General features: G+C 39.7%; 2 protein-coding genes across 3 annotated transcripts; one reads left to right on the top strand and one right to left on the bottom strand.

Moving 5' to 3' along the window:
* Positions 1-1,241: 1,241 nt before the first annotated feature.
* LOC101482412 (clathrin interactor 1) lies at positions 1,242-12,238 on the bottom strand. Its single transcript, XM_004550252.3, has 12 exons — positions 11,973-12,238; positions 9,424-9,528; positions 9,210-9,306; positions 8,703-8,811; positions 8,278-8,454; positions 7,724-7,892; positions 7,214-7,430; positions 7,048-7,129; positions 6,894-6,971; positions 4,919-5,241; positions 4,567-4,750; positions 1,242-3,537 (listed from the first exon to the last, which is right to left on the bottom strand). The coding sequence occupies exons 1-12, from the start codon at positions 12,011-12,013 to the stop codon at positions 3,137-3,139; spliced, it is 1,983 nt and encodes a 660-aa protein (XP_004550309.1). The 5' UTR covers positions 12,014-12,238; the 3' UTR covers positions 1,242-3,136.
* Positions 12,239-13,715: 1,477 nt separating this feature from the next.
* Positions 13,716-22,062, top strand: LOC101476803 (pinopsin). Of its 2 annotated transcripts, none has more exons than XM_004550418.5 (6): positions 13,716-13,908; positions 17,981-18,284; positions 18,594-18,762; positions 19,982-20,153; positions 20,257-20,490; positions 21,708-22,062. In XM_004550418.5, exons 1-6 carry the CDS (start codon positions 13,861-13,863, stop codon positions 21,900-21,902), a joined length of 1,122 nt encoding a protein of 373 aa, XP_004550475.2. In that variant the 5' UTR covers positions 13,716-13,860; the 3' UTR covers positions 21,903-22,062. The 2 variants fall into 2 exon arrangements, with proteins under 2 accessions (XP_004550475.2, XP_076745410.1); XM_076889295.1 differs by having other exon boundaries at positions 13,716-14,181.
* The last annotated feature ends 5 nt before the right edge of the window (positions 22,063-22,067 follow it).

Genomic DNA, 22,067 nt, shown 5'->3' with positions numbered 1-22,067 from the left:
TGGATGTTGACTGGCTTTTGTTCTGTTCTCTGTCCATGCGATCCCACACCGTTTCAGTAATGTTGAGGTCTGGGCTCTGGGGAGGCCAATTTATGACTGATATTGCTCTATTATGTTTTTTTCTATTCAGATATGCTTTTACTGCAGGGACAGTGTTTGAGATCAAAGTCATGTTAAAAAAAAATGTAGTTGTTGCCAATCAGATGCTTTACAGATTGTTAGGTGGACCTAAATCTGATGGTACATTTCTGTGTTCATAATTCCCTCAATTCCCTCCTTTCTCTGTACATATTGATGATTTGGACATCAAATTTCAAATTTTGATTCAACACACCATAACGCCTTCAGGCGACTTTTGTTGTGATTTGGCGCTATATAAATAAAATTGAATTGAATTAAAATCTTTTCTTATAGCACTATGTAAGAACCAGTTCACTTACCACTGAAACCATTTCTGATGAGGCTTCAGTGAACAGTAGACAGATCAATGAAATCCATCTCTGTGGATATGGTTCTGTCTGAGGTTTTTACTGGATTTTATTAAGCACAACATTTCTTTGGTTCCCAACTTTTCCTCAAATCTTAAGAACTCACCGTTTACCATACTGAGGTATGCCAAGTTGTTGGTTTTTAGCTCTTTGGGAATCACCTTGTTGGTGCAAAAAACAAACAAACAAAAAAAAACAAAAAAAAAAACAAAACATTCTATGTCTGTCAAACTGTTATTGTCAGTATTTTTTTGTCACTTGTCCTTTGCTAAGCTGTCTGCTATGCATAGACACTGGTTCATTTCTTGAGTTAGTTGCCTTTTTATGCTTGAATGATTCATGGGTCAGTGTTCCAAAGTTTTAGAATGATCTGCCCTTGCACGTTAGGCAGGCCTCTTCTCTTTCTGAGCATAAAACTCCTCTTAAGACACATTTATTTGCTAAAGCATTTGGCTGTCTTTTAAGGGGTTGACTCAATTTGACCTTTTTAAAAAAAACAAAAAACAACAAAACAAAACAAAACAACTCTGGTTTTATGTTAAAGTGCTTTATGAATAAAGATGGTATGGTAGTGTTTACTGGCTTAACAAAAACAAAACATAAAAAGCTCAAGAAAAAACAAAACTACTGCTGAAGACTGCTCAAGTTCACCAATGTCCCCCATAGATACCAAATCTAAATACCAAAAATGTGTTTTTAAAAAGACAAAGAGAAACTAGCCTATAATAAGTACACAAAGAAGGAAACTCTCGGTTCATGTTGTCATTTAATTTATTGTTGAATGAATTACAGAAAATATAGGGTACAATCAAATTAAATGAGCTGTACTGAGAAAAAAAAAATAAAATCATGATTTCAGTTAACTAAATTACATCATCAGTAGCTCTCCCATATGAACATAAAATTACAACTAATAAAATATTAAACTAATAGCTATGGTGTTATTCTTTTAAGAGTAACAAAATAAAGATTTGGTCTTTTGGAGTGCAGTGCCTCAAAAACATGACAAGAGGTTCTGCTGAGCTGTGTCTGCACATCAAACAGAAAACTACACGCACGCACGCACGCACACACACACACACACACACCTCACACAAACTCCACTCAAGATCCCCAAACCTTCCATAACCATTTATGATAACTAAGCAGATGAAGTATCAAAAGGTGAGGCCAGATTTTTTCTTAGCAACCAAGAGACCCCCAAGTGAAGTGTGAGTTGACAAAAATACTTTCTAAATAAATGTACCAGGCAGCCGTCTCAAAAAATTCAGCATTGTCTCACTCAAACAAAAATGTTGCAGATTGTGTTTTCAGTTTTGTAAATATTGGCCCCGCCCTTTCCCGCAATCAATACATATATGGTGTCCATACGCAAAGCAGAAGAGACCTAACAGAAATATGTAGAAAGAAATGACACAATCACAAGGAGGTCTAAGGGAAAATAGGAGTGGAAAATACTCTGAATAAAATACTGACAGCCTTTTAATGAGGCTTGTAGATGTCAGATGCACCTACAATAAAATATAAATACAGGGCAAGTGCCACTTTTAACAGTAACTGACTGTTATGAACTTTAAATTTCCTCCGAGTATTTTACAGTAGATATATTAGTTTATGTTGTCTTTTGAAGGGCATGTTATTCACATACTGAGCATCCATTATAGAGAAAAGCTACAAGCCTGATAAAAAGAGAAAAAACATGAAAGCAATTAATCCACGCTCATATGGCTCAAGAATAAGTATAAGCATCAAGTGGTACCTCAACATGTTCAGGTTTCTACCCTTTGATGGGCGAGATTAAGAATTGTCTACACTCCAGAGGTACAAGTGCCTCTCTTCTGCAGACGAGTGCAGGTACTGATGCACAAAGAAATAAAAAAAAAAAATAAAGACTGCTGCAGCTGTCCAAAAAAAAAGAAAAAAAAAAAAAAAAAGAAAAAAAATTGTCTGTGTTTTTTTAAAACAACTTCTGTTACATAACACTGTAATATTCGCTTCTTTAACCTGTTGAAATCTGGGCTGGTTCTCAAGTCACTGAGGCAGGATTAGCAGTGCGCTCACACAGCATCAGTGTGAAAGAGATGAAGGAAAAATGTATCTCTTGGCATGATGGAACAGATTCTATTCTGCTACTGAATTTGGTTGAAACCACACAGAACATGATTTCACAGGTATAAAAAGTTAAGGCAGTAATGCCATTTTTATTGGAGTCCACTGCAGTGATTAATTTCTCTGAGCAGATACAGATGGAAGGATTTTGCAGTGTTTCTGTACTGAAGAGAGATACACCGTGAATAATACTGTATATGAAACCGTTAAAGACGAAGACTTTACCCCCTACAAGGAGGTAATGACTAGAGGCTTTGTGATGACACCTTCTCTCCATTTCCGAGAATTTCATACATCTAATTACCGCTGGATGAGGAGCACCAGTGGGTGCTTTCCCCTGCGTCCCCCTGTATCAGCAGACTGGGGTGACGAATGATTACTTCACCAAAGGAAGCAGAAGCAGAAAAAGAGACTCATGCAAGGTTGTCTTCGAGTACAGCAGTCCTTTCATAATTCACTCCCTCATCAAGTCAGACATGCACACCCGCACACAACTCTCTCTCACTCAAACACACACATACGCACACAAACACAAACCTTTATTTCCCAAAACTGCCAAAGTTAGCAAAGGCATCTTGTTTGGGTGGGACCACAGCTGGGGTGATGGAGTGTGGTAGGCCCATCCCTACTGCTGGAACTCCCATTCCAGCCATACTGCCCATCATCACTGGAGCAGACATGCCCATATTCATGTTCATGTTCATTCCCATCATGCTTTGGTTTACAGGAATCCCACCCTGTAAACCTGCGGTCATTGAAGCTGGCATACCTGTGGCCAGGGAGCCAGGCATGCCAGTTGTCATTGTTGCAGGCATGCCCATTGTCATGGGGTTGCCTACCATCATAGGATTAGCTGGTGGTCTTATTGATGCCGCATGGGGCGGAGAGCTGAGGTTCAGTCCTCCGAAGTTCTGGGCCAACAGGTTGACGGGAGGCACGCCTACATGGACACATATGGAGAGTTACTCAATATTCTCTGGTGTACAACTTATAAAGTATTATAACATCTAATAACTGGATCATTAGATGGCCCATTCTAAACAATATACATTACAGCACAAAAGCTTAGGGCAGTTGGCAGAAAATTAAACATCCCTACATACAGAGTAACAATTATTTTCAGCAACAAGGATGACACCTGCAACAGATCCTTGTCTCACAGAGCCATGCTGTCAGTATCACAGGGATAATGAGGAGACAGAAGCAACTATGACACATTCCTGAAGATATCCAGAACAATAACAGCCAGCATCAAAGTAGTGTGAGGTCACTCAAAGGTTAATGAAGCCCAGTTAGGAAGCCTTGAGCTGAGCGTTTCAATGGTTGCCATCTTTGTGTTTTACACCAAATGGGATGAGCACAGCGTGGATCTGACTGAAGACTTACACTATCTGAGTAATAATTTGATTGGTAAGTTGTTAGACTATGAGCATACCTGGGATAAACTGCCTTTCTGACTCTTAGAATGACAAACAACATAAGACAGTTACATGAGGCTTCATGTTTTATTCTGGATGAACCGAAACTATCGACTAAGCCCATAAAGTCATCAGAAATTAGGTTTACTGAGCTCACAGAGTGAGGGAGCTGAGGGCTTTTCCTCCCATTGACTGCTCTAGAACTAAAAGTCAACCCCTGCTGGCCATTAAAAGGAATGCAGACAATTTCTAACCCTTAAAGCCACATGCATCTTTCATACCATCAACAGGAGCAACCTCTCTGGAACGCCAAGTACTTTCAATAAATGAGTGCAAGTCTATGGACGAACACCAACTTTGTAACGTTCTGTTTATTGCACATTAACTCTTCATGCAGGGGATTATTATTTAAAAACATCTTCACTTTACTTAAACTTTTCTACAGTATTGAATATCCAAAAGGTCTTTTGACTTTGCCATTACACTAAATCTGTAATGTGCATCAATTAAAATCCTTATTTGTTTCCTCATACTGTGTAATACACACATACCTTGCTGCTGGATGATATTGTTGAGTGTGGGTGGCGTCTTAGTGGGGTTGAAGCCTGCTGAAAGGAAGTCCAAGCTGATGTTGACAGAGGGGTCAGACCAGGTTGACCCTAATGTTCCCTGACCTCCAACGCCAACCTTCTGCTGTTGTCCTATGGGTGGCTGAGATGACATGGCTCCCAAACTCTGAAAAACAAATAAAAATGTTTTCTTTACACAATACAAAAATAAATATAGTGATATGTATAATAATTGAAAATGTACATTCTCAACTGAAGTGCCCTCCCCCAATTTTTATTTATTTAGTTATTTTATTTCATGAGAAAAATGAGACCACCTTGTTACTGCACCTACCTGTTGAGAACGAGAGAGGGGCATGGTGGGTAAACCACCAGAAGCACCGGGTGTCACCCCTCCCAGAGAGAACGTCAGGCTCTGAGAGGCACTAAGTGTTGTATGTGGACTGGTTATTTGATTGTTAACTCCACTCATCAAGTCCAAAAGCTCAGCAGAAGGTGGAATAGAGGTGGTACTGGAGGTCGGGGCTGTGGGTGACTGAACGCTGCCAAACAAGTCAGCGACAGGTTGGGAGGGACCAGAACTAGATGATGCTGGAGGACTGGCAGAGAAGGCATTCCAGTCCCCAAATTCTCCATTTCCATTGGATGATGCAGCAGCTGCCAATTGGACGGCAAAGGTACGTTTAGTTGTAACATATTGACAGGAGCTGCTCCACTCCTTTACTGCATCCTTCTTTAAAAATGTGTTACTAAATATACATTCTCAAAAAAAGAAAAAAGTCTACATAAAAGTATAGTCCAAAGTTTACATCCACTCAAGGGCACAAATATCACAGTAATTTTGGGCTTATAATGATTTCTTTGACAGTCCGTTTTTCCAGGGTCAAATGATTGTTCAGCATAAATGTTAAATGACTGCTGAAACTCCAGGGTCACTGTCCACAGTGAAGCGAGTTTTACCTCGCAATGGGCAGTGGCTGTTAACTAAGAAAAAAGCCCCTGCTCCAAAATCGACACCTTCAAGCTCAAGTGAAATTTCCAGCTGCCTACATGACCAAGCCAAAAGCCTAGAAAAAGGTTTTATGGACATGAAGTACAGATTGGCCATAACAGAAAGAGTTATGTTTGGAGGAGTAAACGTTAGGCTTTCAGACCCAAGAACACTGTACCAACTGTTAAGCATGGTGGTGGTAGCATCATGCTCTGGGGCTGTTTGGGTGGTACATTGCAAAAACTGAACTAAGAGAGGAGGACTACCTGCAAATTCTTCAACTTCACCTCAAATCCATAGATGGATGGTTAAAACATAGACACAGTTGGTTGTTCCAACAAGACAATGATCCCAAACCAAATGTGGGAATTAATGAAGTACAAATACTTCATTACCGTCCTTAAGTGGAATTTTCAGGTATCCATACTTTACTTGAGTATTTGTATTTCTGACAAATGTTTACTTTTATACCAACTTTGCATTATTCAAACATTGCATGAAAATACTGGGTAGTTTTGTGCAGGATAAATAAGTTAGCCTGCAGCAAGCTTACAGCTTGTACCTGTGGTGAATTCTAAGTTGCACTGGTGCACAGTGGCTACGGTGCGGATGTCGGTATTCGGCTACATAAAGCATAATAGATCAATCTACATTTAAGCTGTACAAGCTTCAATTAATTCACTAAATACCAACTGTATATGGTCTAGTTAAAAGATAATCTACAGTATAGTGTCACAGTAGGAAATGTAAAGCCGCCGAGTTAGCATATGAGACATTTGCTTACATATTGTTAAATTCAGTTTTGTAAATCCACAAAGAGCAGCAGGTGAGCTGATCACAGCCTGCAAACTTTAAAAAAATAAATAAATACATAATTAAATATGTAAATAAATCCAGTAAATAAATAATTTACTAGAGCTCACAACAAAAATTGAGTTGTGATTCTTTTTGCCATGCTAAGTGACTACAACAGATCTTAGTGTTCCCCCACCTCCTGAATCCCACAACTGTACTCATTTTTCTGTTTAGGTGTATGAGTTGGGGTGTATGGATATATTTGTGCATATAACTTTTGATCCTGTTTATATTAGAGAAAATTCTAAATTAATTTAACTCGTGCACCCAGCTCCTGTTTTTTTTCCAGTCATTAAAGATGACTGGTTTAAAATAATTTCACCCTGGAAAAAGAACAGTTCAAAGAACAAGAAAAATAAATAAAAATAAAAAAATTACCAAGACATTTATGCCTATGATAAGTGGTAGTAAACGTCAAGAGTATTATTCTACAGTATGAAGCCAGCACTAAAATAAGGTTTACCGGTGGAGGTCGGGAGGCTGGCAGAAGCTGCAGGAGATGAGAAGTCTGCAAAACCACCAATGAGGTTTGAACTGCCACCTGGAGATATCAACACAAAAACTGACTCATACAAAATTCTAGAAAAAAAAAAGTGACAAAAGCAGTTTTCATTTACCTGTTGTAGTGCTCTGATTGGATAAAGGGTCGATCACAAGCAGGTCAGCCAGGCCACTGCTGGAAGACTGCCTGCTTGATGGCTAGAGAGAATGCAGGAGGAAAGTGTCCACATGTGCAAGTACACTGAAACTCTAACACATCTGGTAAGGAGCATGTGCAAATACCTTCTCCTCTGGGCTCTTGTCTCCAGTATAGTTGGCTGCAGCACCCAGGTCCAGGGTCTTGTTGGTTGCTGCCACGGTGCGCTTCCGTGTGGTGGTGGTGGTGGTTTCAGTTGCTTGTGTGATCTGAATGCTCTTTGTTGTGACTGTTTCCTCCTCATCCTTGAACTCGAGTGCTTCCTGCCTACCGTTTCTTGATGCTCGGTCCTCCTCATTGTCACTATGGCAACCACAAGAAGGATGTATAAGCGCTCAGGAGATTTTTCTTTGGTTTCGTTGTTATTGTGCTATAACTGTATGTCGGTGCACATTATTGGTTGGATGAGTAATCCAGGTCCCGGTGGTTTAAACATTAAACCATTTGATGTTCAATGTGTGGGTGACCATGCATTCATTTTTGTTTATTTATTATGAGCACTCAGTTGGCTACTGTGATAACATCTTCTGCAGCTTAAACCCCGCAATCATGCACAGATCAGTTTTCATTATTATTATTCCAGAATGCATGTTTACCTAATTCTGTCAGGCGAGTCATCTCGTTCCTTCTTCCTGAACTTGTTCAGAGTGTCATCAATGGTGCTGCCAATCTTATCACTGATCTCTCCGAGCTTCTCACTAAAAGGGAAAGATCCTCTGCTTTTATCCCAGTCTTCATCCCATTTATTCCGATCCAACTCATTAGCTGAAGGGAAAGATGACAGAACTGGAGATGATTCAGTTTCATACGAATCAAACAAAGGATGAACAGTCTTTGGTACCACTAGTATAAACCTAACTGCACATGCATAGTATCTATACTATTTATATGAGATATAGAAGTAGATAGGTGTATAGTGTCTACCTAATCAATAAAAGACAAACTCAAATACAAGTTAATGAATTAATTAACAGCAATAAAAAAATAAATAAATAAATAAAAAGATAATACAGGTAACGCTGGTTTAACATTTTCATAAATAAAATAAAATCAAGTCTACTGTGCTTTGTACAATCTCCTTACAAATTTTTGGATGGGGAAAGTTATGTTATTAGTTGGGCTGTCAAAGAAAACCCAGCACATTACTTACAGTTCTTAAAGCTGCCCCCTCCTCCGCCCATACTGTCAGAGGAGACGCCAATGTATTTATCCTTGTTCTTCTTGGCCTTCTTCCTCTCTTCTCTTAATCTGTCATCATCCTGGATGAACTCCACCATCTCCTTCACCTTTTGACGCACATTAATACCCTGATCTTTACCACTCTCATCTGGACACAGAAGACACATGCAACACAGAAATGAAAACAAGACAATTACCTGGACAGCTGTGACATTTATTATCAACAGTACTTTGAGCAACACTGTAACCTTTCTTCCAGAGTCAGCCACCCGGGTCAATGTCTTGGAAGCTAAATGCTAGATTTCTTTTAGACATAACCACATCACAGCTCAAATTCACAGAACATTAAGAAGACTTTGGACCACAAAGAACAATTAAATTCATTTAGACACACACCAATGAAGTGGTAGTTTTCTAGAGATCTCAGGTCGTAAATGTGTTCTCTGGCACTGGTGACGACCCTTTCAGAGCCATTCCTGATCAGGTAGGCCAGCAGCAGTAAGGCCTGGTAAAAAAAAAAAGAAAAAAAAAAAAAAGAGAGATAGAAGTAAGCGAAAACAGGATGAAAATTTTATTTTTTCTTAAATAAAAATTAAGAGTCAGATTTGGTTGATGTTAGTGAGAAATAATGTTTCCTAAAAATGCTCAAATTCAGAGTGTGTTAAAGTTCCCTTTCCTCTTTCTAAAAATCTTAAACACAAACTAATCTCCACAGCTGCGTGACTGAGGCTTAAGTTCATTTTCTTCATATGAAGTCTGACAGCAGACAGTGTTCAAAAATATAAGTAAACCAGTATGTCAGATTTAAAACAAACAAACAAACAAACAAAAAAAAAACACCTATAGGACATGAGACCAAAATTGCCTCAGTCAGGTTTGTACACAACAATAATCCAACAGTACCTTGTAGACTCGTCTCCAGTTCTTTTTGTTGTCCTTCAGCATCCTGGTCCACAGCATGTTCATCACCTCTGGGAACTGCTCATACATGAAGGTAGATCTACAAATACAAAAAACAATAAACAGCATTAAAAAGCTTAGAAACCAAATGCAGGCAAGTCATTTACACAGATTACACTACACATACGCTCACTCTCTGAGTGAATACATGACCTACTTGGCTATTTCTCCCATTAGTTGTCCAGAGGGTCCCCAGGGGTCATCATTGGTGGCCTCTCTCACCTTGGACTCGATTTCTGAGTAGTTCATCACCACATTGGTGCTGTTGACACAAATATATGGCACATCATCTTCATGAGCAATTGATAAATCATTTTCAAGCACAGGTGAATCAACAAAAAGAAACAAGAACAACAAATTAAATGGCTAAAGTCATGCATATATTCATGCAGGATACAAGAGAGTTAAATAGAATGAAACAAATGTTTCTCTGATAACAAGAATCCCAGTTCACTGAATAATGAATGAACTTTGTAAAAGCCTGACCGCTGCACTTCAGATTCTCGAGACAAAAAGGGAGATGTGGGAAAGTAAAGTGTGTGTGTGTGTGTGTGTGTGTGTGTGTGTGTGTGTGTGTGTGTGTGTGTGTGTGAAGAAAAAAAAAAAAAAAAAAAAAAAAAAAAAAAGGCAAAACAATGCCTGTTTCCTGCCCTCTTTGTATTTCAGGGCTCACCTGCTGCTGTGGTTGTTTGAACTGTTGTGCTTGTGTGCATGTGTGTATGTTGCATTTTTAATGGACACAGCTTGGTTTTGCAAATAAACACAGACAAAGAACATCAGCTTAAAGCACCACTCATTCTCTTCCTTATCATAGTCTTTATTTCCTGCTTCCTGATCTTCAACACTCTTATCGCTTCTCGATTCCTAAGCAGCTGCTTGTTTTCTCTTCTTCTTCTTCTTTTTTTTTTTAACCTTTCCTCTATCTCTGCCTTCATAGCTCAGCCACTTTCCCAGCTAGAGGAAGATTCAGCTGTAATATTGTCAGTAGATGCGATACAGACAGACAGCAAGAGTTATAGGTCACCCTGACTTTTAAAAGGAAAGCCACAACTGCCAGCTCTATTGAGGCAGATCAATAAAGGCCATTCACTATGCCCAGCCAGGTACAACCAACAGCTGGTGGGAGCTGTTGTCCATCTCTCTATCTAAAGCTCTGCTGAAATTTCTGCCTAGGCTGCTTCTTTATATCTGCTCTTCTTAAAATCTTCTTAAAAATTAGAATTATCCAGATGCCACTTTGGCCTTGACATTTAGCTCCTTTTGTATAATTTTTAACCTTATGAGACAATTTTTTGACAATTGTATTTACTTTATTTAGGCTGGTTTATTATAGGTTCTGTTTAGATCTGCGATCCATCTCAAATCACTGTGGGCCTTCAGCTTGACCACAGATTTACCTCCAATTTTATCATCTACTGTTTGGAGATAATAATGGTTGAATGTGAAATCTTACCTTCACATTTGAAAGACTTTTGAAATATGTCTTGTAAAGTATAATAGTCAACTCAATCCACCATGTTTTTCTTCCCTCACTTTGAAATTAGTATTTACCAACAAATATATCAAAAACTATTAAATATAAACAGCTGAAGTTTTCACTATCTTACCATAAAATAACGGATCAGGATAATTTTTTTTGGGATGGATATATAAAAGATATCCAAGTATTGGCTAATTAAGATATAAAGATAAAATTCGAGCTTTCGTGTAATTTAAGCCAAATTAGCGGTGGTTGAGCAGAAAATGTTCTGAAAATATGATGATTTGAGAATAAGCCAAAGATGAATGAAAGGACCTTTTCAAAAAAAGTTGGTTTACTCTCTGACCTACATAATCTCAGTAAACTTGAAACTCAATTTTCGTTTACAGATTTGAGGCAGTGTGGGTAACTCGCTAAAGCTAACCCAGTTTCTCTGTGAGACCTGAGGTGACAGGAAGCTGTTGTTCTTGCAGTGCAGAGACTGTACACATTATGCAGCACATTGTGCATACAACAATAGACACCACAAAGAAGCATGCGTAATCTACTGTTCAAACAGTACAATGTGGCAGGCTGCAGCACCAGCATTAGGTCCTGGATCATGTCGTTTTAGTGGCTAACAAGCTTTGTTGTTTGGACCACGGGGACATGGGCCTCCTCAGACTGATGTAGCTTCTCGAGGCAATGGAAAAATTTACTGCCCACATACATTTATTCGACCAGTTACATGCCCATGATTACTGCTTAGCTTTCTCTATATATTATATTGAATCATGAAGGCCCATTAAGGATAGCGGGCACTACTGTAGGGTGGGACAGGGCGTGATTCTGCAGCAGCACGCATAGAAACATTCATAACATACCCGACCTGGGCTTAGCGATGCTAGCAAAATTAGCTAATAGGATAGCATTTTCTCTGGATGTGAGACAAATACATCTCCGGTTTATAGCACCGCGCTTTTCCCCTCCTGACTTTAGTTATTTTTAAGCAACGTGGGTAGAGACAGAGCTTTAAAAAAGAAACAACAAAAAAAACACATCTATATTCAAAGCATCAATGTTAGAGATTGGCAGCTAGCCAGCTAGTCGACGCTAACAGCTGAGGGCTACCGCCGTGACGTCACAGCACTAAAAGCTGCTGATGCTGCCCGGCTCGAGCCGCCCGGCTAACCGCTTAGCTCAGAAGCCACTTAGCGGTTTAACTCCACCTGCTCATCGGTACTCACGCTTTGTCCACCAGCTCTCTGACTTTCCACATGTTCAGCATCTCCGCGCACAGCTGCGGGCTTCGCCGCCTCGATACTACGTCGCCCCCGTGTCTCTACACCCCCCCGCCGCGAGCCAGAGGTGGGTGTCCGGTTACCGACGACACTCTTCCCCCCCAGTCACTCCTCGATCAGCTCCGGTTGTAAGCGACCGCTGCAGTTATAACGGACCGGCCCCAGTTGCTACGGAAACGTCGTTCTCTGTCGACGTCACCGGCGCGTCGGGATCCACGCATCGCTTGCGGATTGAATCACGTGCTTTTTATGTCAAACGAGAACGGAAGACTCGTTTTATTTGTTTGCTTTTGTTTTTCTGCATATAGTAAACAGACAGTGCCTTGCTATAGGACACTTCAGCCTGGGGATGTTTGGCCTGTGCGGGATAATTCGGGTTTAGCTGATGGTATAAATAATGTATTTCTCATTTATTCGTATTTTCATATGTTAAACGGCATTTTTATATAAGAAAAAACGAGTCAAGTATTTTTTTTATTAGTAAGTAATTTATTCAAAATTGTGTATTCCTTTTTGATGAAAAAACACAAAAATATTCAGTTATTTAATCTCTTATGAATTATATCTTTATAAGTAAGAGAACTATATGTATAATAACACATATATTATATACTATCTATAACTATATAGATGTAAAGTTTTACCACTTTGTATTTCATATATACTGTTAAACAAAATAAGAAAATAGATGAATATACTGTTATTGTGGTCACTTTAATATAAATTCAGTTTTTACTTTTCTGAATTTTACATATTTTTAGTTTACCTTGTTATAGAATAGAATAGAATAGAATAGAATAGAATAGAATGCTATTATTTGTCATTTTACCTGTGTTCAGTGAAATTTGGAGTATCTCTGTGAGCAGTGCATACAGTTAAAATGAAAATAAATAAATAACTAAAATATAAAAATTAGAAAAAATGCATGCACAATACACACCAGAATTACAAGAACTATACACATATCCATTTCACAGTCTTTGGTCATATTAGAAAGTGTATGATTATCTAACATTTGTATTTTCTTTTATTTATGCTATTTTTTTCTTTGTAGTGTTAATTTTTTTTATCTTATAAAGGTATCTGTTTTGTCATATTGTGAGTATTAATTTATTCAATTAAAAAAAACACCTTTTCTCTTTTATACTTTTTGTTTTATGTTTGTTGTTTTTAACTTCATTCTAAAAGCTGTAATAACAATTTCCCCTGCGTTGGGATGAATAAAGCGTGTACCTGGGTGCTTGTGTAGAACAACATAAATTCAAATAAGCATAATTAGAAATAGACAAAAGTGATGTTTTCCACATCCCATATATCAGGTAATACACTAAAGAGCATGAACAGAATCTACATGGAGAAAAAGAAACACTTTAAACTGGGAGCACTGGACCAAAATCACAATATCCTTTACAAATCTGTAAACAGCTCCAGTGAGTTACAAAATACAAGTCTGAGTGGAAAGGACTGCAGAAGACACACTATAACTACAAGTAAAACTACACGTCCAACAACACTGTGTTTAACTGACACAGAGAATACCACCACCAGGAAAGACAAGGATAGGCTCTTCCCGTCATCACTGCAAATTATATCCAGTGTTGGGGAGTAACGGAATACATGTACCGCCGTTACGTATTTAAAATACAAAATATGAGTAACTGTATTCCGTTACAGTTACCGTTTAAAAAGGTGGTATTCAGAATACAGTTACTTTGTTGAAATAAATGGATTACACTGCGGTACTTTCCCGTTTCATTTTGTCGCGGGTCAGGACTGTTTGGGTTTTGTTTGACAGCTACGTTCTGTTGTTCCAGGCGGCAGCGTTACGGTTGCCATGGTTACAGGGCGACGCTCTCTCTCTCTGCGACTGTGTGTTTCCTGGGTGAGAGAGCGCCTTTTCGTTGTTGTTGTTGTTGTGCTAAGCTAACAGGCAGAATGCTACAAGCATAGCTCTAAAGAATGTAGCATCATGGGCAGTGTAGTCCGTGTTGCAGGGAGAATGGACTGCCATACCCGTTATGGGTCTGTGAGCGCGAGGAGGGAGAAAAAGGGGAGTAGAAAGGTATGAGTTGTCATCGAGGAAAAACGGGAGCTGGAAGCATGTAAATATAATAATAACCACTTCAGCCAAGAAGAGTGCCTGACGAGCCCAGTTGTAAGTAAGCTATTAAGACTCGACTGTACACCGTGTTCGTGTTTTCCTCCGAAAACAATAAGTTCCGTTGGAGCAGCCTTTCAACGCCTGCCTCTGTCTTTCGCAAGAAAAATTGACCCACACAACAAAGTAAAGCTATTTTTCGGCTACGAGCCGACAGGGACCCCGCCGTATTAGTCAGAGGTCCCTTTACTACAGTTCGGAGTCGCGGACCTTCAGTAATAGTAATAAATCACACAGCAATAGTACATTCACGTTGTTGTAAAAAGCACGATAATATATTAAGTAATCCAAAGTATTCAGAATACGTTACTGTCATTGAGTAACGTAACAGAATACGTTACAGAATACATTTTGGGGCATGTATTCTGTATTCTGTAATGGAATACATTTTAAAAGTAACCTTCCCAACACTGATTATATCATTTTATAAACAAATATAAAAATGTAATAGTTAATTAAATTAGCCTGATTCAAATAACAATATAAGCATTTCTGTAGAGTTAAGGTTTGTTTTATCTATAGTCTGAAGACCCGAAGATGACGTTTTAACGGAACTTTCATCCATTAGAAAATGCTCCCTCCAGTGGTTAAAGTGTAGTACTGCATCAAAGTGATCTTATAGGCCTAAGTTCGACTTTTGAGTGAGAGCTGTTGGCTTGAATCAGAGGAGGAGCCAGACATTTGAAACACCCGGGGCTTAGCCCTAAAGGGTAGTATGCATGTGGGATTTTTTTTTTTTTTTTTTTTGAGGGGGGGGGGGGGGGGGGGGGGGTGTAGAAATGACTGAAAGATTAATAGGCTCTGTTTTGAGTTTTGTTCAAAAAAGAATGACTTCATATAGGGAAATATATATATCACACATGCAGGACACCTTAAACTAGTTTTTTAATTGAGCAGCAAGACAGAACGAAGTCGGGGCTGTATCAAGACACAGGGACTAAACCCCAATTCAACCAGACCCAGAACTGATCCAGAATTAAAACAGGACTACAACAGTTCAAAAGCAGGATTACTGAGGACTTAACCAAGACATAACCACAATCAGAACTAGATGATAGTAGCACTAAAAATCATCATAGACCTGCACTACACTTATTTATTTAATTCTACCAAAGTACAATATTTAGATTGAGAAAAGTTTATATAATTATTTAGCCTTGTTGTGCAAACAAGCCTGCAGAACTTAATAAATATAGAATTTGAAAAATAGCAAACCTAAAAAGAAACACTAGGTACGAGATACATGAGTACCTATGATACAGTGATACTTTTAGTAAGCAACCATTTGACTAACATGTGTGTCTCACCTGCTCTTGTTCATCTCTGTTCTGTCCTCATTCTCCATCTCAATCTCTGCTCCTCTCTCTCCCTCTTTGTGCTGACAATCATCAAATATACAGTTGAAACCAGATATTTACAAACTCTTCAGATCAAAACACAAACACTTTTTTAATTGTAACATCAAATCAGACTAAATGTTTATTTTTTTAGATTGATAAATATAAAAACATATTTGTTAACTTTAAGAGTAAAGAGAGAAACTGTCTGTGTTTTTTAATTGCAAATGGCACCAAATTGTATTCAAACTTGAGCCACACTTATGGAGCTCCACGATTCTTTTCCTGGTGTTTTGGTTGACATCTCTTGATTTTCCCATGTCACAGAAACAGGCTCTGTGTTTTGCCTTATATGCATCCACAGCTGTGCCACCAATTTACTCACATGGACTCTACTAACCAATCAGAAGCTTCTTCAGCTCAGAATGGAATCGTCTGGAGTTTTCTTATTAATTAACAATAAACTTAGTGTACATGTACTCCTAAATTTAATGAAAGTGATAAAAAAATAGAAGCTCTGTCTCTTTTTATTCTGACATTTAACTAATTCAAAATATATTTCAATATTTATCTAAAACAAAAGTTTACTCTAAATTGATGTTGTACAGTAAAAATGTTTTATGTTTTCTCCCTAAAGTGTATGTAAATATCTGGTTACAAATGTGAATATCCTGCTGTGTACTGAAATCCCTCTTGTTTTGCATAGAAATATACTGAACACCATACAAAGCATAATATATAAAATAACATTTACCTGAGTTTTTTCTTTGAAAGAACCCTCTAATGTCCATTCTTATATTTCAGTACATAACTGAAACCGATTTAGTCGGGGAGGGTAAGAACTGAAAATATGAAATAAACACACGTAAGCTAAGACTCTCTAAAAAATAGCATTTGTTCGGCTTTTCATTTCGCCATTTGTTGATTCACTTGAAGAGCGAGTAAAATAATATTGGTCAAGTGATCAGTTTGATATCAATCTTTCGTGATGCACCGTCATATTTACATTATTTGTACGGTACGAATGATTTGCTTTGGTACCTGCTCAAACTTAAGCTCTCCTTGGTATGGCTGGCTCCGTTTCTCCAACAGCGCACTCACGGGCAGCAGCTCCCCCCGCCCCCTCGCTCAGTCGCTTAGTGCCTGAGCTTGGATCATACCAATATCAGGGGGGGATTCACGCACAGTCGTAAATTCCCACAGTGTGCACTATGTGCTTCGAATATTGTGTGTACTTTTTGTTTTATACAGTTGTCAGCCAGGCATCTAACTATGAAAAAATTACACTCCAAAATACCCCGGGCTTCTGACAAAACAACCCGGGCTTAAGCCCCGTAAGCCACCCCCACGCTCCGCCCCTGGCTTGAATTATTCCATAACTAATAATGTCAGCTCTAAATTAGTTTAAAAATGATGTAAATATTATTTAATTAAAGTACACAGCATCCTGTATGATTTTTTTTATATTTACAGGAGAAAAATAATGTTTAAATCTGTCAGCTGATCTCCCGCCCGCAGATCTCCTGTCATTTCTTCATTCTTCCGTCCAGAATGATGCCCACTCTCAACCCTCACCCTTCATCACTTCCTAGCGCCACTTCTTTTCCACAGCAGCCCTGCTCCACATCCTGCTGCAGAGCATCACAGAAGCTTGTAACCCAGCATCCAGGTCTTAGTGTTAGCCCAGCTTGTCTCCATACTTTGCTCCAGAATCATTTCTGCATGCTTAGCCTTTAGTTCCAGTTCCTTCGGGAGTAACCTTTCTTCTGCTGCCAGTCACCTGCCTGCCCTCATCTTCTCCCCTGTTCACCAGTTTTTTCCACCGCCTGGCCGCCTTCTGCACAGCCTCTTCAAACCTCCCCAGTTTTTGCATTTTCCTTGGATTCTCCTCCAAGAGTTCTCCCACTGACAGGCTTCACTTGAATTTTTTGGACCCGAGTGTGTTCCTGGCTCAGCATCTGAGTGAGCCAAAGCTTATATTATTGATAAGCTGGCAGAGATATTTAGGTCCCCAATCTGGTTCTTAACAAAGTATTAGCCTCTAACAGAACAAAATAAAGACATCTCTTCTTTTGATTGATTCGTTGCCTTTCATAGAAGTGCTCTTCACTTTTTAATCTACCAAAAAAAAAAAGAATAGGAAAACGGGCCCATCTTAGTATTTCCTTGTTTAGTTTAAGTTCTTCTTTGACAGTATTCAGTGTTTTCATTTGAAGAAATAATAAACTGGCAGCAACTCATACAACTCATATCCATAATGTATGAGAAAAAGACAAATCTCCCCCCCAACTCCCCCATTCTGCCCACTCCCCTTGAGTATTTAAGCTTTTGCAGACATCTTGTAGATGTATTTCCTACTAATGCCTCCAATGAATTCAGTTTAACTACTTCTCTAAGAGGATACCTCCATACGCCTTTGCTTTGTCTTTCTACTCATTGCCATGGTGACCCACCCACAGCACAACAACCTCAGCACAGAGCACATCCCCGGTGCCCTGAGCCAAGCAGGTCACACCGCGGCAGCCGTCTTTCTTGGGTTCGTCCTGGTTCTGGGGTTCTTCGGCAACTTTCTGGTGCTCCTGGTGTTCTCACGTTTTTCTGGGCTGAGGACTCCGGCCAACCTGCTTCTCGTCAACATCAGCATCAGCGACATGCTCGTTTGCATCTTTGGCACATCCCTCAGTTTTTCCGCCAGCGTACGTGGCAGGTGGCTGACAGGTTCCTACGGGTGCAAGTGGTATGGCTTCTCCAATGCTCTCTTCGGTGAGTGAGGTTAATGAAGCCCAGTTTTACTCTGGGAAAGGAGAGCGTAGCATAAAAGGCAGTTTTTGAACACTATTGTAGTTTATATTTTTTATTCTTCACTATTCCATTAAAAAACTAACGAAGATCCAAATAAGAAAAAACCCACAACGAGGCTTCTTTGGATCCTGTTGGGTATAGTTTGTAAAATGTTTTTATAAAATTATTTTATCTTGAAATGTTTCTGCTACTCTGGTTATGAAAAATAAGAATGCATCAGCATCCTGTTTGATCACTGCTGCTCTTTCACCTGACGTCTCTCTATGGCAGGGATCGTGTCTCTAGTGTCTCTGGCTCTCCTGTCCTTTGAACGCTACTCTGTGCTGCTCTGCAAGCAGCAGTCGGACTCCTGTCAGTACCGCAGGGCCTGGCTCGCCGTCGCAGCCTCCTGGCTCTATTCGCTGGTGTGGACAGTGCCGCCACTGCTGGGCTGGAGCAGGTCAGCCAACCTGAAATATTCCAGACCTCAGAGAAAAGTCTGTGATTTACAAAATAATGAACCACTACAGCTGGCAGAAATAGAGGCAGAGTGATAATCAGAAGGTTGGTGGTTCAATTTCTGGCTGCTCTAGTCTGTGTGCCAATGTATCCTTCAAGATACTGAACCCTGTTTCCCGATGTCATCAGAGTGAATATTATATTAAAGGGCTTTGAGTGCTCAAGTAGAGCTGAAAAACACTAAATAAGAACCAGTCTGTTCACTGCTTTAACAATGAGATCAAAGGCTGAGAAATGTTAGGTCATTAGAGAGCTCTGGCTCATTGTAGTTCATTGTTTAAATGCCTAAAGATGATTAAAGACACAAGCTCTCTCATGACTTGAGCACACTTTTTTGTTGCAGCTGTGTGTCTCTAATATATGTTTCTCTCTGGTTAAGCAAGTGACGTGTATAACTGAGAATATTTGCATTGAATTGAACATTTGGGTAACAGGAAGCTGATTTTTCATCTTTCTTTTTTAAATGTTTTAAAAATTTATTTTTAGGTTTTTATATTAAAGGTCAGCTGTGGTCTGGCATGGATATAAACTGCAACTTAAGTGCTCGGTCCAGGCAGCTACCTCAGTAGCCACAAATTCTGAGTTTTGCTTTCAATCCATATCCGTGTGATTTTATTTCACAAAAAAGCAGCTCCATGTTTTCATTCTTTGACTGAGTGGATTTATGTATGTCATGCTGGACTTTAGTGCAGTGCCTTCACTTCCCTTTAAGCCAGTTTATTTCTGATTGACTGTCATTTATTAAAAACAGGTTTAAACACTGAGCTGGTGGGACTTTACGGTCAGGGCTGTGTGCCTGAGATGACAACGTTAAGGATATCTGCTCGTTTTGGCTCACAGAGAGTATTTGCACATATGCTGACCTCATTATTTGGAAATTTGGCCGTGTTTTATATGCATCCAACACTCTAACAGTACAGATATGTCAGGAAAGCCAAAAAAGGACATCTTTAAAAAAATTAAAACATTAAATCAACCTCATTAAAACTGGCATTTTTCGTGTTTTTCACAACAGAAGTATTTAAAATGTGTACATATTTTAAAAAACAAGATATTTTCCTGCTCTGTGCAACCCTTTTGTCTATTTGCGAGCTGCTTGTTTCTGTTTTGTGTGATGAAGGAAGACAGTAACTTACTGTTCATCCTGTGTTGCGGTGCAGCTATGGGCTGGAGGGTCCTGGCACCACCTGCTCGGTCCAGTGGCACCAGCGCACAGCCACGGCTCGCTCTTATGTCAGCTGTCTGTTCGTCTTCTGCCTCCTCCTGCCGCTGGTGCTCATGTTCTTCTGCTACGGGAAGATCCTCCTCGCTGTACGAGCAGTGGCAAGGCAGGTAAGCTCGTAGCTTCACCTTTGACCTCTGCGTAATGTTTGAAATCTGGCTCTCACCTCTGTGCATCTGCCGGTGTGTTTAAAAGAAGTGTGGGTGTCTGCAGGTCACAGGGATTAACTCAACCCACCCTGACTGGAGAGAAGGCCGTGTCCTTCTGATGGTGGTCACCATGGTGACAGGCTACCTATTGTGCTGGATGCCATACGGAGTTGTGGCAATGCTGGCTTCATTTGGAAGGCTGGGCTTAGTGCCGCCTGCCGCCAGTTTAATCCCCTCACTGTTGGCAAAAACCAGCACCGTCATCAACCCCTTTATTTACGTGGTGTTGAACAGCCAGGTAAGAAAACAGGAAAAACTCCTCCAGATTAAAATGACACCAACTTTCATCAGCAGCAACTCCGATACCTGACTATTTGAAATCATTTTCATTAAAAACAAAAATAAAAATATTCATTGGAAAACATTTTAAAATGCAAACACCTCCAATCATAAAGTGATGGACATGGTCAGCAGCAATATTCAGGGAGGCTGTATCATTTAAACAGTGCCCAGTTGATACTAAGGGGCCCAAAGCGTGCTGAGAAAATATCCCCCACATCATTACACCAACACTAACCGGCCTGAAATGTTGATACAAGGCAGGCTGGATTCATGCTTTCATGTTTACATCAAATTTCCCATTTCCAGTTTTCTGTTCTTCAATTTTAGTGAGTGCCTGTGAACTGTTGCTTCGGTTTCCTGTTCTTAGATGACAGTAGTGACACTCAGTAGCTCACCTGCTTCAAGGTTTGACGTGATGCACTTCTACATTTAATTGATGAAACGATTCAAATTGCTGCACCTTTAGACTGCTTCCAATCTTTCTTCTCTGACCTCTGACATCAACAAGGCATTTTCACCCAGAGGAGTGAAGCTCAGGGACCTCCTGTTTTTGGCCCATTCACTGTAAACCGTGCAGATGGTTGGGCAGGAAAATCCCAGCAGATCAGCAGTTTCTGAAATACTCAGACTAACCTATCTGGCTAGTCACTTTTTTTCTTCATTCTGATCCTCGGTTTGAACTTCACCAAGTTGTCTTGATCATGTCTACATGCCTAAATGCATTGTTCTGCCTTCAAGGTTAGTATACAAACTAAAAGCAGGTGTGAAAACATTTAAGTTAACTGAAATAAAAATGAAAACTAACTGAAACTTGCAACTAAAATAAAAATGTGGAACCCCTGAGAAGATGTCCTCCAGGTGATAATAATTAGAAGTACCGAAACTAACAGTGAAACTAGTAAAAATTTATATAAAATTGAATTAAGCACAACAAATCCACAGTAGTTGAACTAAAATAAAACCCTCATACAATAAAGCCCCCATACTGGACAAATAATTAGACAAAATTCCTGTTCCCATTTGGACTTATTGTCCAAATGTTTTCTGAAAGTCTAAAATCCCCCTCATAGCGTGTGTAAGAGATGGTCTGAAGTTCTTTTTTCCCCTAAAGATTATCATGTGGTTAATATCAGGCATGCATGGATTTTCCTTCTACCTCTCTTTCCCTCTCAGTTCTCCAGGTGTCTCCTGCACATGATCGGGTGCAGCTCACAAGCTCCGCCCACCCCAGAAAACCTCTCACAGCCCAGCAGCAGGGAGATGTGGCATCACGCTCCCAGCACGCCAACACGGGAACAAAATACAGTAACGCCCCAGTTCACGTCCAGAGGGCAGCAGGTCCAGCGTGGTGCTAGTGGCTCAGTGTGAAGCACAGAAGATAACGACTGTCCTGCTTTAAAAACATGCTCTGTATTTATAATTAACGAGTCAGTTCTCCGTCGTTCCTTTAAATGGTGCTATGTCAATTCGGCGCCACCGGGTGGCGCTATGGAGAACATTAAACTAGTAAACAAATAGGTGGACCACAGCAAG

This window comes from Maylandia zebra, linkage group LG10 (genome assembly GCF_041146795.1).
Source record: "Maylandia zebra isolate NMK-2024a linkage group LG10, Mzebra_GT3a, whole genome shotgun sequence".
NCBI lineage: Eukaryota > Metazoa > Chordata > Actinopteri > Cichliformes > Cichlidae > Maylandia > Maylandia zebra.
This window is presented reverse-complemented; position numbering and strand designations above follow the sequence as displayed.